The following is a 13,519-nucleotide window of genomic DNA, read 5'->3' as shown; positions in this document are numbered from 1 at the left end:
ACATGTCAGGTTTTTGAATATAAACATACATTGCACTTTGATTCTTTAAAATCAACAAAAACTCACAGATTTACCTCAAGACTCACTATATAAAGGACATGGGTTAGCCGAGCGGTGCATTTGTGTCTTCTGTGACAGACAGTGATAAGAAGGAGTGTAAGTCGGAGATTAGGCAGGGGAGGAAAAGGAGAAGTGCATTGGAGGAGCAGACAGAGAGCTAGAAAGGGCTGGAGATATGAGGGGATGGATTGTTGGGAGGGGGAAGAGAAGGGTGTTCAGTTAGAAGGGAGAAAGGAAACGATGGATGGGAGGAATTTTCATTGCTGAGTCAGACTCTCTGCAGAGCAGCGTTTAACCAGCTGGGACCGAGCCTTTAACTTTAGCAGCAGAAAGCTGTGGCCATTTAGACAACTTCTCGGGTATTCGCTCACTGGTGCATTTTTCTAAGGATATTTGGGGCACTGTCAAACAAATTAAAAATATCAAACAACAAAGACAACACCCTGCCCCCTGTGACTGTAACAAAGTAATGTCACTGCACATATTCTCTTTATTACTAGTAACATAAAAGAATAAATGCTGACTTTAAAAATTACTTTTTATAATAGTTTTTAATAAAAATGGCTACATTTATTCAGACAGCATTTAAAATATTTTGTAATATCAAATGTCACTGCACTTAGTTCCAAAAATGAAAAGTGGACTTGCTACAACTGCCTAGATTTGTACTTAATGGACACAGAGGTGATAGAGAACAGGTTTGACAGGAAGGAGTGTTCTCACTTCATCTATCTCAGCCATACAGAAGCTTCTATGATTTCAAAAAGCTGCATGACTGCTGTCAGTGAGACACAGCGCTTTGTGCTGAACAGATGAATGACTCTGAAAGTTTCTCAGAGATACAGTATTAATTAATATGAAACTAAGATCAGAAAGATTAAAGATACTTCCCAGAAATAACATGAATAGATCTTTGCAAGTTGCACCCCTTGAAATGACACAAAAGAAAATATGAAGTTCTGAATGGATCTGTAATACCATAACCACTAATTTGGAGGCGAAATAAAAGTGAGCATTTAAAGTATTACCAAACCTGTTGCACTATGCAGAAGCGCTGAATTGTTCAAACTTTGATCCACAGTACTCAGTGTAATTTTGTGCTCATGCAGTTTTACAGTACAATGGATGATTACAAAAGATATTTCAGGTATGTTTACCTTTCTTCACCTTTAAATAAGTGGTTTAAATAAAATAGTTACTTTTTTAAACCTACAATTGGAATGTTATGAAGTAGCATTGCAACATTCTTCTTTCAGCAAACAAATTTAAATTATATTATGAGATATAATCATCCAACTTGTTAAAGTAATCCTTGGACTGATGTTTTCTATCTGAACTTTCTTCAGAGGAATCCATATACTGTTACACACCACATAACTTCACCAGAGACCAGGCACTGTATGCAAGAGGCTACTGCTGGACAGAGCTGCGTGACGCTGTACCTGGTGTGGAGCCTCACCTCTGGCTTTCACTATTTGAACACAAGTTCCTGCCCTATGCCCTGCTGGCTTTTGCTGGAATTATGTACATTCCTGCTTTGGGCTGGGAGTTCCTCGCCTCAACGCGGCTCACTTCAGAACTCAATTTCCTGCTTCAAGAGATTGACAACTGCTATCACCGAGCTGCTGAGGGCCGAGCACCAAAGATTGAGAAGCAGATCCAATCAAAAGGACCTGGCATAACTGAGCGAGAGCGGAGGGAGATCATAGAGAACGCGGAAAAGGAGAAGAGCCCTGAGCAGAACCTGTTTGAGAAATACTTAGAGAGACGAGGCCAAAGTAACTTTCTGGCGAAGCTTTACCTGGCACGCCACCTGGCTATTATATGCCTCAGTTCTATCCCCATTTCCTACCTGAGCGCCTACTATGCCCGTCAAAGGCAGAATGAGTTCACCTGTGCGCTAGGTGAGCCGCCAGACATTAGCAGCTATCCAGAGCTGAAGCTCAGGGTCAACTGTAAGCTGCCGGCTGTGCAGCTGCAGCGCATCATGGCAGCAGTAGACATAGCTCTACTCTGCACCATGAACCTCATCATCCTAGTTAATTTGCTGCATTTATTTGTGGTGCGCAAGTCCAACTTTGTATTTGACAAACTGCATAAAGTTGGTATTAAAACACGGCGACGCTGGCAGAAGTCTCAGTTCTGTGATATCAACATCCTGGCCATGTTTTGCAATGAGAACAGGGACCACATCAAGTCACTCAACCGGCTAGACTTCATCACTAATGAGAGTGACCTCATGTATGACAATGTGGTCAGGCAGCTGTTGGCTGCGCTTGCACAGTCCAACCATGATGCTACACCCACTGTGAGGGACTCTGGGATACAAACACTGGATCCCAATATGGATCCCTCTGATCTTGGAGTAGGAGTAATAGCTGGGGAGCCGTTGGTGATCAAACGGCCACGCAAGAAGATTAAATGGATCCCATCCTCAAATCCTCTTCCTCAGCCATTCAAGGTAAGGCAGTTGCCGAACAACAATTTCTATGTTGTAACTCATCATTATTCCTTTAGAAACATCAGTGGCTGCAGAAGCAAAGCAGAATCCTACTGTCCTCTAGAAACAGAATAATATGCACATGTTCATTGGAGCGCGGCAGTTCATATCAACATGGACTGTATGTCTGTTCAAGATGCTTCCTACTCAGCAACATCACCTCTTTCTCTAAAGAGGCAGAGGAAGTGGTTCTCATTTAGGACTTCCAAAATATGCAGAACCCTTCAATGATGCTTTAATTGTTGCCTTTGGCTACCCTGAACTGTAGTTTAAGCTGTGATATAATGACCTGTTTTTGTGTTTTCTATCCTTTGTAAAGGAACCCCTTACCCTGACACGTCTGGAAAATAACACCAAGCCTGAAAAACCCAAACCGCTCAGACGAAAGACTGTGGCAGACAGCTTCATTGCACCGCTTCTGGATAGCAAGAGCACACAACATCCATCAACAAAAGGTATGCAGTACTACAAGCAGTAAGTCTGTGACATGTTAAGAAACAAATTTTAATTTAATGTTAGTTTTATCAATATTTTTATATTAACAGTGGATCAAAAGACTGAGTGTAATGAGAAAAGGGTCACTCTTAGTGATGAACCCACAGAGAATAATTATCAAATTCTGCAGTCTCCCTCAGATCTCCAGAGCTATTTAGTGTCTTTTAGCTCATTGTTCTGGTTTTACTGCTCAGAAATTTACTGTTTTGGTCTACTTTTATTGCTTTCATCCGCATCATGGTAGGCAGCTGTTTTCAGCTCCGCTAAACCCATACACACTACCTGAGCAGTACGAAACAGCAAACAGGAAAATTTAGTGACTAGCTAGTGAACTATAGAAACTTTATACACTTTATAATGTGGTGTTTAAGGCTTCTTTCTGCTGCCTCCAAGAGGCCAGAAAATCTGTTAATTCCGTTTTAACTGCACTTTTTATGGATGACATTCCTCTCTGCTTTCTGCTTTTTAAGTCAGTCTTATTTTGACTTGTAGATCTAAGCGGGATGGAGAAAAAGCACACTCGCAACTTCTCTCTGGACGTCCACCCATACATGCTGACCATTCGTAAGCCCAAGGTGGAGGCCGCAACCACAGAACCTCTACCCTCAGAGCACAACATGGATACAGTGTACCTTGAAGGCACACATACTATTGTTCATGTGTCTGATGCAATTACAGGTAGGCCTCTTCTTTCTGTGTGTATCTCTCTCTTTCTGGTCTGGGGCCAAATTAATCACATTTTACATGAACCCTTTGGGTCAAATATTCAAGAAATTTATTAGCTATCAGACAAACGCGGGGTCACATCTCATCCTAGTGTGCCTTGCCAATACCTGCAAACAAAGTGGGGCACATTATGTTACATAGTGTTATATATTTGTTCAAGTCCACATGCTTAGTGAATGTTACTAATGCTGCCCTCTTTGGCCAATCACTTTTAGGATGCATAAAGTAAGGATATTCCAATGTAAATGAATAATGAAGCTCTGTTTTGGGGATGGAAGAAAATAAAACATGACTTTACTTTTCAGGTACTTTTTTAACTTTTACTTTGACTTAATCTTTCTCTCCTCTTGTATTTACCCTGTCTGGTATTTCCTTTTTGACTCTTCAGAGACTAAGGTTCGCTCTCCAGAATCAACCAACACTGACTTTTCTACAGTGACCCTGCCCACCACTACATATGTAAATGGTGTGGGTCCCAACCCACCATCCTGTGAGGATCCACTCAGTCCCAAGTCCTCGACTCCTCCAAGGGAGCCTCTCACCCAGGTAGAAAAACCTGAGACTCAGCCACCACCCCTGACCATAGCCCCCACACACCAGCTGCTGAGTATACATCATACTCTCTTTGAGGAAGAGGAGGATGAAGAAAACCGTAGAAACAGACTGGCAGAGAGACCGGGGGAGCTCATCGCAGCTGGGGAATGTTGAAGAAGGAGAAGAAGAGGAATGCTGACTGAGATTCCTCCGCCCGACACCACACTCTCAGCACATGACCACCATGTCAATCCCCTCCTCCCATCACCAGCCACCTCTACTCTTTGAATTAACTCATACACTTCTGTGTTGGGTGGATTGGACTGACTGATGAGCAGAAATGGGACAGTAGGAACACTTGTAGTCATAAAAAAAGGCAAAACTTGAACATTTAGATGGAAAAAATTACCCAGATAGAATAAATAGGACAGAAATTTGTGTATTTGCTAGTGTTGACCAGAGTATTACTGTAGGAAATGATGTCACATTCATGTCTCAGGATGACTGTGTACAGCTAATCACCCTCCAATGAAACCAGCAGTGATATAATTCAACAGGGTGCTACAGCGCAAGGTCAAACAGCTATATCAATACGGCGCAAAGAAAGGATGAATAGCTATGAGAGATGAGTGAGCTATAAAAAAATGACAGACACCTTAGAAATGCACATTTGCAAATAGGACTGCATTATGACTTCAGACAAAATGTATTTTAACATATATGATAACGCTTAGCCCCTTTATCCCAATAGTCAAGTAGAAAGGTAGCTCACGCAATACACTTGTTGAGATCTGCACAATTAATATGCAAAAGATCACAATATATTTGTGGCAATAATGTATGCGCTTACGGCATCATATTTCACAGAAAGCTATACATGTATAGACACTGTATGTGACTCAGTGTTTTGTTGGGTGTTTAAAATATAACAGGTTTCATGGCTTTATCATTGCCATTTCACCATTGATTAGGACCATGTATAAGATCTGGACTATATTTGCACATCATTAATAATAGGTAAATTGGCATATTTTACAAAGGAACAGCAGACTCTACAAGGAAAGTGTGGCTTTGCAAGGTCACGTGAAATTTCAATATTGCTCAGAGAAACTGTCAGATGTGTCCTAATAGGTACCAGATGTCTTTTGAAATCTAGTAAAAAGGCAGTTATATGGGTGTTTTCTTCTTGAAGACTTTAATATCCCTTCACCGTGATGAATGGAAGTGGACTTACTGGTAAAGTATGTGACTTTTGTCTTCTGCTTGTGGGAGTGCTGTGATGTGAAATGAATGAAGTGATGAGTAGATGTTGTGAATCATTCCTCAGTGGAAGGTTTATTACATAATGACAGATCTTTTGTCATTGTCATCTGCTGGTCCGACACCATCTAAATTTCTTTCAGTAGTTCTGCCCTGTCTCACATTGTGCTAACACCCGCTTGATCATCAAGGAATGAATAGTTAGAATAGTTTGTCTGTAATTTGTAGTAAAACCAAGCATATAGGGTATGTTAACACTTTTCACAGGGAACGAGAGAGTGGACAAGGGGATGGGTGCCTATCACAACCTCTTCTAATGCTTTTCTTGCTGCTGCACATATGATTACAGGAACTTCAGTAAAAAGGAACTGTCTGCACTGACTGACACACCAATATGACATCTACTGTAGAAGACATTAGTGCTGTTGTCAGGGGTCTACCTGCACCCTAGGTGGACCTATGCAAACTATACTCATCTTCTGGGGCATTCACTAAACACACATTTAACAATTTGTGATGGGACACAGCAATTGCCCCACTTCAGCATCCATTAACCTTAGTTTTGGTGATAACCCATGTCATGATACAGGTTGGCTCAAAATCCCCTTGTTAGACTTCTCAAGCACACAAAATGCATCCAAAAGCACTTTAAGACTAGTAGCACGAGTGTGTGTAAGAGCATGTTATATGTTGTAACACAGCTCTGCTTATAACTGATTTTTTGTGTAGATTTTCACATTAAGGCAGTTGCAGAGATAAATCTCTGAGTTTTAATGCTAGTACAAATGTGGAGAAATGACTCCAGACTTTGATTGTAATGTGTAAAATGTTATAATGAAAACTAATTAAAAACATTTTCTTTGTTTAAAAAAAGTGCGTGTCCCAACAATCAATGACTACATGTACCATCGTGCACCGCTGCTGTCAGTTTCACCCGAGCACTGTGCTGCTGTACTGGCGAAGAGCACACTGACAGACGGGCTGGCTTGCTCAGTAAGTTCAAGTTATTTGTAGACTTAAACTAAACTTGCAAACTATCTCGTATACAACCAAATACGTCGAATTTGAGAATATCAGCATTTGCTGTCAAAATTTTCCGTTTCAGCGTGTATATTTGCCTAATTTCTTACCGGACTTGCTAGCCTGCATTAGCTTGAGTTAGCTATGACCATCATCGGGTAGCTAGCCAGACCGATGAGCTCTCGGTAAACGCTCAGTGTTTAGCAGTCCCTTACTTGGAAGTAACGCTAGCTAGCTTGTAGACCTGCCCCCGGCAAGTCTCTTCTTCCTCAGCTGTGCCAGCCTCCGGCACGGCTAACCTTTTTGTGGTTAAGATGGCCTCGACGGAGACAACGTTACCTCTTTGATTTCACTCTCAGCGACGGCCACCACTTTCCCCTGCGACGTTACGGCGTTTTAACTGCTGGCTACGTTTAGATAAGTCAGCACCCCGTTAATACATAAAGCAACGTCAGCAGTCAGTTACGCTGCACCGTAGCTAGCTGTCCGCTCGGTGTGTGTGTGTGTGTGTGTGTGTGTGTGTGTGTGTGTGTGTGTGTGTGTGCGCGCGCGAGTGTGAACCCCGGACTCTCATGGTGTGAACGGATTACTTCATTCTGCTCTCTGTCACACGCAGCTTTCAGTGCTTCAAACATGGACCAAGACAACAATTCAGAGGTCTGTAAAAGAAACACGTACTTGTATTTGTGTGTGGGTGTAGAGAGAGAGAGAGAGAGAGAGAGAGGGGGTAAGGAGGACACGCTGGGCAGCGTGTGTGCTTTAGAATGATACAATCTGTGTAAAAATACATACTGTTCTCTCGTTAACTTGTTTTAAGTTGTTTTTGTCCTGAGCAGTTACCTAATAATGTGCATTCAGCCCATCTGTCTCTTAACTGGCTAGACGTGAACAGGAATAATCTCCCTGATCTGGCGCCTTCTGTCTAAGATATTGTTTGCTGTTTTGATGTGTCACAGGATGAGTCAGTCGGCCCATCAGAAGAGGATTTGCCATGCCTGCCTCCAGGGCTCTGTAAGCTGTTCGGTTTTTTCTAAATACAGCGTCTATGCCGTACTTCATCAGAAAGGTGGTATAATACCTCTTTAAAAAAAAATGCAACCATTTGCTGATTTATCATTATTTCATAAATAATTTGTATAAAACCTTTTAAAAAAATTTATCCGGATAGTTTATCATATCAACCTGACAATTTTGTTGCAGCTGTCTTTGGATTGTTATTGTTAATTAAGTATTTTAAATATCATGTAGTGCTACTGTATGAAGCAATTGTGGATCATCTCCAGAAAATCACTTGTTATACCTTTTTTAAGAATGCAGTTTTTCCTGATGAAATTGCATGTTCTACCAGTTCTGTTACTATCTTCACTATTAGCCACAGGCTTATTTTGCCATTTTTCCAGACCCACAGATGATAAAAAAAAATCTGTTGTGTGTTCTGATTTTTCACTGTAGAGTGCAGGGTTTTCCGTAGGCTTGCCTGACATTTACTAAAAAGCTGTAATTTAACTCCTCTCCATCATTAGCAGCGATGCTGCTTGTGTGAAGCTTATACCGCTGTGAAAAGGCCTGGGGTGTAAATTGCTAAAACTATAGCTAATGCATTTAAGAAAATGTAAAATTATAAAAAAATTGCTGAGAAGTGAAAATATATCCCTCCTTTAATCATAGTGATAGGAAGACAACAAACACTATAGTTTTCCTCTTGTATTTTTCTGTTTCTGTTGTTACTGCCTAGCTGACGGTGAGGCAATGGAGCTGCTTTGGCAGTTGCGAGCTCAGCGCCGCCAGTCGTCTCCTGAGCTCCCAGAGACGGTGACCCGTCTTACTGCCCCTGATGGCAGCCTCCTATACCTGGTGGGCACTGCGCACTTCAGTGACAGCAGCAAAAAGGACGTGGCCACGGTGAGCCGATGAGAATTTACAGGAGGATTTGTACTGCTCAGGATGCAATTTACACCCTTTTAAGATATGGATGCTGTAAATTGTCAGTGAAATAATGGAGAAATTCTGTGAGTGTGGAGAAGTGCTTTAAAATAGGATCTTGAAGTGTTGATGAGTTGCCTGTATATACTGTAATTAAGTATTTTGCCAAGCATAATCTTGTCTTCTTTCTTCCACATTGATTGTTTCACTAGTACTTTCTCCCTCGCTGCTCATTTTCCATTTGGCTCCCGCTTACCCTCTAACTCTTACCCCTTATTCTGTCTCTTATCTTAAATCACACAGACAATCCGCGCCGTGCAGCCAGACGTGGTGGTGGTGGAGCTATGCCAGTACAGAGTGTCTATGTTGAAGATGGATGAGAATACATTGCTGCGGGAAGCCAAAGACATCAACCTGGATAAGGTTCAGCAGGCCATCAAACAGGTCAGGCTTTCAGAAAGATGGGGAATTATCAATGGTGTTGGTATGAAAAAGAGCAAGGGTAGATCAAATGAAGAAAGGAGGGAAAAGAGAGAGGTAAAAAGGAAGCAGTGAAACAAAGAAGGTGAGAGTAAAGTATATTCTGAATAAAGCAGAAATGGTAATGTTTTATCTATAACGGGGAAAGCCACAGTGAAGGGGATAGCAACATGCACTCATTGTTAATAAAGAAAAAACTATCACTGATGCAGAAATAAGTGTCGGTAAAGAATTTTTTGTCTGTTCTGCACTTGTGCATTTTGTCTTCTTGGTTTTCCAAACCTATGTTCATGTAAGTGCCTTAAACTAAAGAACTTGTACAATTGGCAGCATATTTAAATACCCACATTTAAATAATGGCCAGTGAAAGCATATCTGTTTATTGCTTATTTCTGCCCTCTGTGTTTCTACAGAATGGGCTCATGTCTGGTCTGATGCAGATTCTCCTGCTCAAAGTTTCAGCTCACATCACAGAGCAACTGGGCATGGCTCCTGGAGGAGAGTTTAGGGAGGCCTTCAAGGAGGTAAATCAAACACAAAAAAATTGTGAGAAAGTGGATGATCAATTCATTTTTTGTGTTTATGTTATTCTCTTTTTTTATTCTTGAAGTTTTTCCTTCCAAACAGGCTGGGCGGGTGCCGTTCTGCAAATTTCACCTCGGGGACAGGCCAATCCCTGTGACGTTCAAGAGGGCTATTGCCGCCCTCAGTCTGTGGCAAAAGGCCCGCCTGGCCTGGGGTCTTTGTTTTCTGTCAGACCCAATCAGGTATTAGCGCATCTTAATCACTCCTTCTCACCCAGTGTCATGAGACTGTCTGTCTCATGCTAATATTAGATGTCACTGTTGTAACACTGTAACAAAAAAAGAGATGGACACTATCTTGCACATGATTCTGAACTTTAGATAAGTTCATAAATCTTGCCACGTTTTGGTGAAAAAGTATTCTCAAATACGAAGGGTTTTAAAAAAAAAAAAAAAATTAAAAAAAATGCGTCACTGGGAAATGACCACCACACACTTTGGAACTAGATGAGTTCAGAATATATCTTTTTTTTTTTTTTTTTTTTTTTTTTTGCATATCTAATGTTCTCTCATCAGAGGTTTCCATTTTAATGAAATGGTGGAGAAGAACAGTGTTTGAATAAGGGAGTTCCATTATCAATGAATGTGGAAATTTTGGGGAAATTATGGTAGCAGTAGCAAACATTTTGCTTTGAGCAACTTCTGCATAAAAAAAAAAAAAATGTAGCAACAGTGTATGTGTGACCATGATGGGTATCTGTGTGTTCTCTTAAGAACTAGGCAATGTGCGCCCACGCATATTTTCCAGAGCACATGCAACTCTGCCGGTTTTTTAAAGTGCCGGTGTCTGTCAGATCTGATTGGAAGCTTTCTGCATAAAGTGATTGTGTGTCCATCTTCCAACATCTCTTACGTTGAGCTGACAAATTGCTGTTACATTCTCCGATGTTTAAAATGCTGTTGAGTACGGGTTCCTAAATAGAATTTATGTTTGAAGTTATTTTTTGAAAGCCAATTTTCGAGGCCATTTGCACAGCCTGAAAAAGTTTTCTAGCTCACCACTCACTATAGCTGTGCCCCAATTCAGGGTTTGGACCCTCTGAGTTCGGCATTTCTAGACTGAATGCATAACAGATTGACAATGCTGTCCCGTTTCAAATCTCTTACAGATGCGAGAAATACAGTCTTTTCCTTAAATTTGGAAGTGCACAACTGCTGTACAATTTGCAGGCCTCAGTATCCCATAATCCATTGCATTGCAGTCAGTTATTTGATTCATTCAGTGGATTCATACTGTACCTAAAGTGATAAATACAAAGAATGATTTATTTGTACCCCTGCAGATATGTTATGCTCATTTTGCAAAATTGAACAGTAAAAATTATTTACAATTAAATCACCTAAAAAACTTTCAAGAAATATTGTATACATCTTGTATGAAGTCTTTTACATAGTGGAGGCTTAAAAGTTTCATAAACATAGATGCAAAATGCAAAACATTTTAAAAAGTCATGTAGATCTTATCGGGTCATGCACATCTCTGCTGTTGGTTCCTCTTTCTTCACTGTGCAATGTCATAACCAACAGAAAACAAAATCTTCTGCTTCATACGTGAACTCTGGCTGATTGCATTGGATTATGTGTCATGTTTCAGTAAAGAGGATGTAGAGAAGTGCAAGCAGAAGGACCTGCTGGAGCAGACCATGTCAGAGATGATTGGAGAATTTCCTGCCCTCCACCAGACCATCGTGGCTGAAAGAGACATCTACCTCACGCACACGCTCCGCCAGGCTACACGCTGTGTGGAGGCCCCCCCTAATGCTCAGAGTGCGTATTACACTGTTACAATAAGCTAGTAGTCATATCTTCCTTATTAGTTTCATCTTGTGCATCATTAAATAATGTGGACTTCAATATATAGATTTTTAGCTTCTTAACTATGGTCTTTTTTCATTAACAATGTACATAATGTGTATGTTTTGATATTTTGGTATGTATTAATACATTGCTCATTAGAATTTAACATTGAATGGTTTGAACTGTATTATACTTTTTAAATTTACTGACGGACCTGCATAGTTTTGCTTGATACAGCTCTTTTCCTTCCTGGAAAGACATGTCAACCTACTGTGTACTCTGTCTCTATCATCAAATTTATTGTCCAATTGTTGCATAATTAACAGATCAGTGATGTGGTTAAATGCTACAGAGCCTGTTAGTGGAAATGCTTAGTCACATTTAATATGAAAAGGGTGACATTTTAAACTATATTTCACAGAAACAGTGGGAGATTTTTCACTCTGTTGCTTCACTTTTTTTAATTAACTGAACTGACCTGAACCTGAAGCAATTCATGTGTATGGAATCGTATTGTAGTTTGTCAGCAGTGCAATTGTTCTCCAGAATTTCTGTACAGTTAAACTAGGGGGAACTCGAGACATGTGGAGATTATTTCTCTGCCAGTTATATTAAAATCTACATGTAGCGTAAGCGATAATTCATTTTTAAATGTTGTTAAAGTGGGAACTTGCTCAGTCTTACAGGAGATAACCTGTGTTTTCATACATGATAATATAAATATAAAGAATATGAAGTTGTAGAAGTGTAGATTGTTAATGTAAAACATTTTATACTGTTTTATAGAAGTGCCTGCTGTAGTGGTGGGCGTTGTAGGGATGGGTCATGTTCCTGGCATAGAAAGAAACTGGGAGAAGCAGCTTAACATTAATGAAATCATGAGGTATGTTTATTTTGTTGTTTTGACATTATACATTATGTATATTCAGAAATAGAAATTCAGTATAATTGTGTTTGACTTGACAGTTCAACAGTTGCTCCATGTGTATGTCTGTCTCTTCGTTAGTGTTGCACCTCCGTCACGTTTCGGCTGGGTGTTGCGCACAGTCATAAAGGGCGTCATGATGGGAATGCTGGGATATGCCTGCTACCGCGCTGGAGGGAGTTTAGGTAGAGCCCTACTGTCTTTACCTGCTGTCCAATCAGTACTGGAGACTCTTCGGCCACCCCCTGCTTGACCCCACTGGGCTTCTCTAAGCCAACAGTGACTGAACCTTTTGATTTATGAAAACAAAGCATCTATCACCAGTGGCCTTAAAAAAGGAGGTGAGACTGGAGGAGAGGGTTCACCAGCCCAAACGATGACCTAACATGGACCTCAGGGGGTGTAGAGCCTCCCACCTCGTGTTGATGTCCCTGTAGAGACAGCAGGGCCGTACTGCCAAAGACACCATGACAGTACTCTTCGTTTTCTTTCATATTTTGTGCAAATCCTCCATTTTGTAAGGTTTACAGATGCAAATAATTCCTGAAGTACATATATACATTTCCCCCATCATTCCCTTTTAATGACTTACGCACAGATATTTTATTTGACGCATATTGTCAGAAATATCCTAGGTCACCTGCCCGGATAAGACTGTGCAACTTCCTGAGAGGCACACTTTTCTAACGCTGTCTCGTTATTCCTTCCTCCTTTCTGGTGCCAGCCAGCAATTTTTGGTAATTGGCACATTTCAAGTCCAGCACTTTAGGGGAGACTGATGGAGTCTTCTACTGTACATGCAGCCTATGGAAGGGAAGTGAAAGTAAAATAGCAAGTCAGTTAGAACTATAATAAAGAAGCTGGAGAAATATAATCTAGGAAGTCTATAAAAACCTTTTTTTTTTTTTTATAGTTGGTGCATAGAGTGACGCAAGGTAACTGTCAAAAAATGTCTGAATCGAAAGGTTGACCATCAATTTCTTAATTGTTTAAAAATCTACGGCTTAAAATGCATATTCTTCAAAGCTCACATATAGGATTAGCATAAGACAAAGTTGACTTAGTCCTTATGTGCACGGCCCGGCCTACATCAACAGACAAGTGCCTCATATTGCAGCTGTAAGGGCTAATAGTTAACTGAATGGAATGGCAAAAATGTGCGTTATATGCATCTTACAGTTACTACAGCCAAACTGTCAATGCAACTTTGTAAGA

The 13,519-nt window shown here is 40.6% G+C and overlaps 2 protein-coding genes across 2 annotated transcripts in view; both read left to right on the top strand.

Moving 5' to 3' along the window:
* Nucleotides 1–4,489, top strand: part of panx2 (pannexin 2) — a 4,786-nt gene extending 297 nt beyond the window's left edge. The window contains exons 2-5 of the mRNA XM_040133538.1: nt 1,407–2,521; nt 2,880–3,015; nt 3,548–3,733; nt 4,170–4,489. Coding sequence (XP_039989472.1) covers nt 1,407–2,521; nt 2,880–3,015; nt 3,548–3,733; nt 4,170–4,489 — 1,757 coding nt within the window. The remainder of the gene's footprint in view (nt 1–1,406; nt 2,522–2,879; nt 3,016–3,547; nt 3,734–4,169) is intronic.
* A 1,998-nt stretch (nt 4,490–6,487) lies between these two features.
* On the top strand, nt 6,488–12,557 carry trabd (TraB domain containing). Its single transcript, XM_040133539.1, has 10 exons — nt 6,488–6,568; nt 7,212–7,252; nt 7,552–7,606; nt 8,331–8,497; nt 8,822–8,962; nt 9,412–9,522; nt 9,626–9,765; nt 11,177–11,349; nt 12,166–12,262; nt 12,386–12,557. Exons 2-10 carry the CDS (start codon nt 7,229–7,231, stop codon nt 12,555–12,557), a joined length of 1,080 nt encoding a protein of 359 aa, XP_039989473.1. The 5' UTR covers nt 6,488–6,568; nt 7,212–7,228.
* Nucleotides 12,558–13,519: the final 962 nt, after the last annotated feature.

The sequence above is a fragment of the Xiphias gladius genome, chromosome 8, assembly GCF_016859285.1.
Source record: "Xiphias gladius isolate SHS-SW01 ecotype Sanya breed wild chromosome 8, ASM1685928v1, whole genome shotgun sequence".
Taxonomy (NCBI): domain Eukaryota; kingdom Metazoa; phylum Chordata; class Actinopteri; order Istiophoriformes; family Xiphiidae; genus Xiphias; species Xiphias gladius.
Note: the sequence above shows the minus strand (reverse complement) of the source record. Positions and strands in the feature narration are given on the sequence as shown.

Excerpts from the sequence above, each read along its gene's own strand:
- trabd (XM_040133539.1), top strand. The coding sequence starts at position 7,229 with ATGGACCAAGACAACAATTCAGAG. Across the intron at positions 7,253-7,551 it reads ACCAAGACAACAATTCAGAG|GATGAGTCAGTCGGCCCATC; the intron begins GTCTGTAAAAGA and ends GATGTGTCACAG. Across the intron at positions 11,350-12,165 it reads GGCCCCCCCTAATGCTCAGA|AAGTGCCTGCTGTAGTGGTG; the intron begins GTGCGTATTACA and ends ACTGTTTTATAG.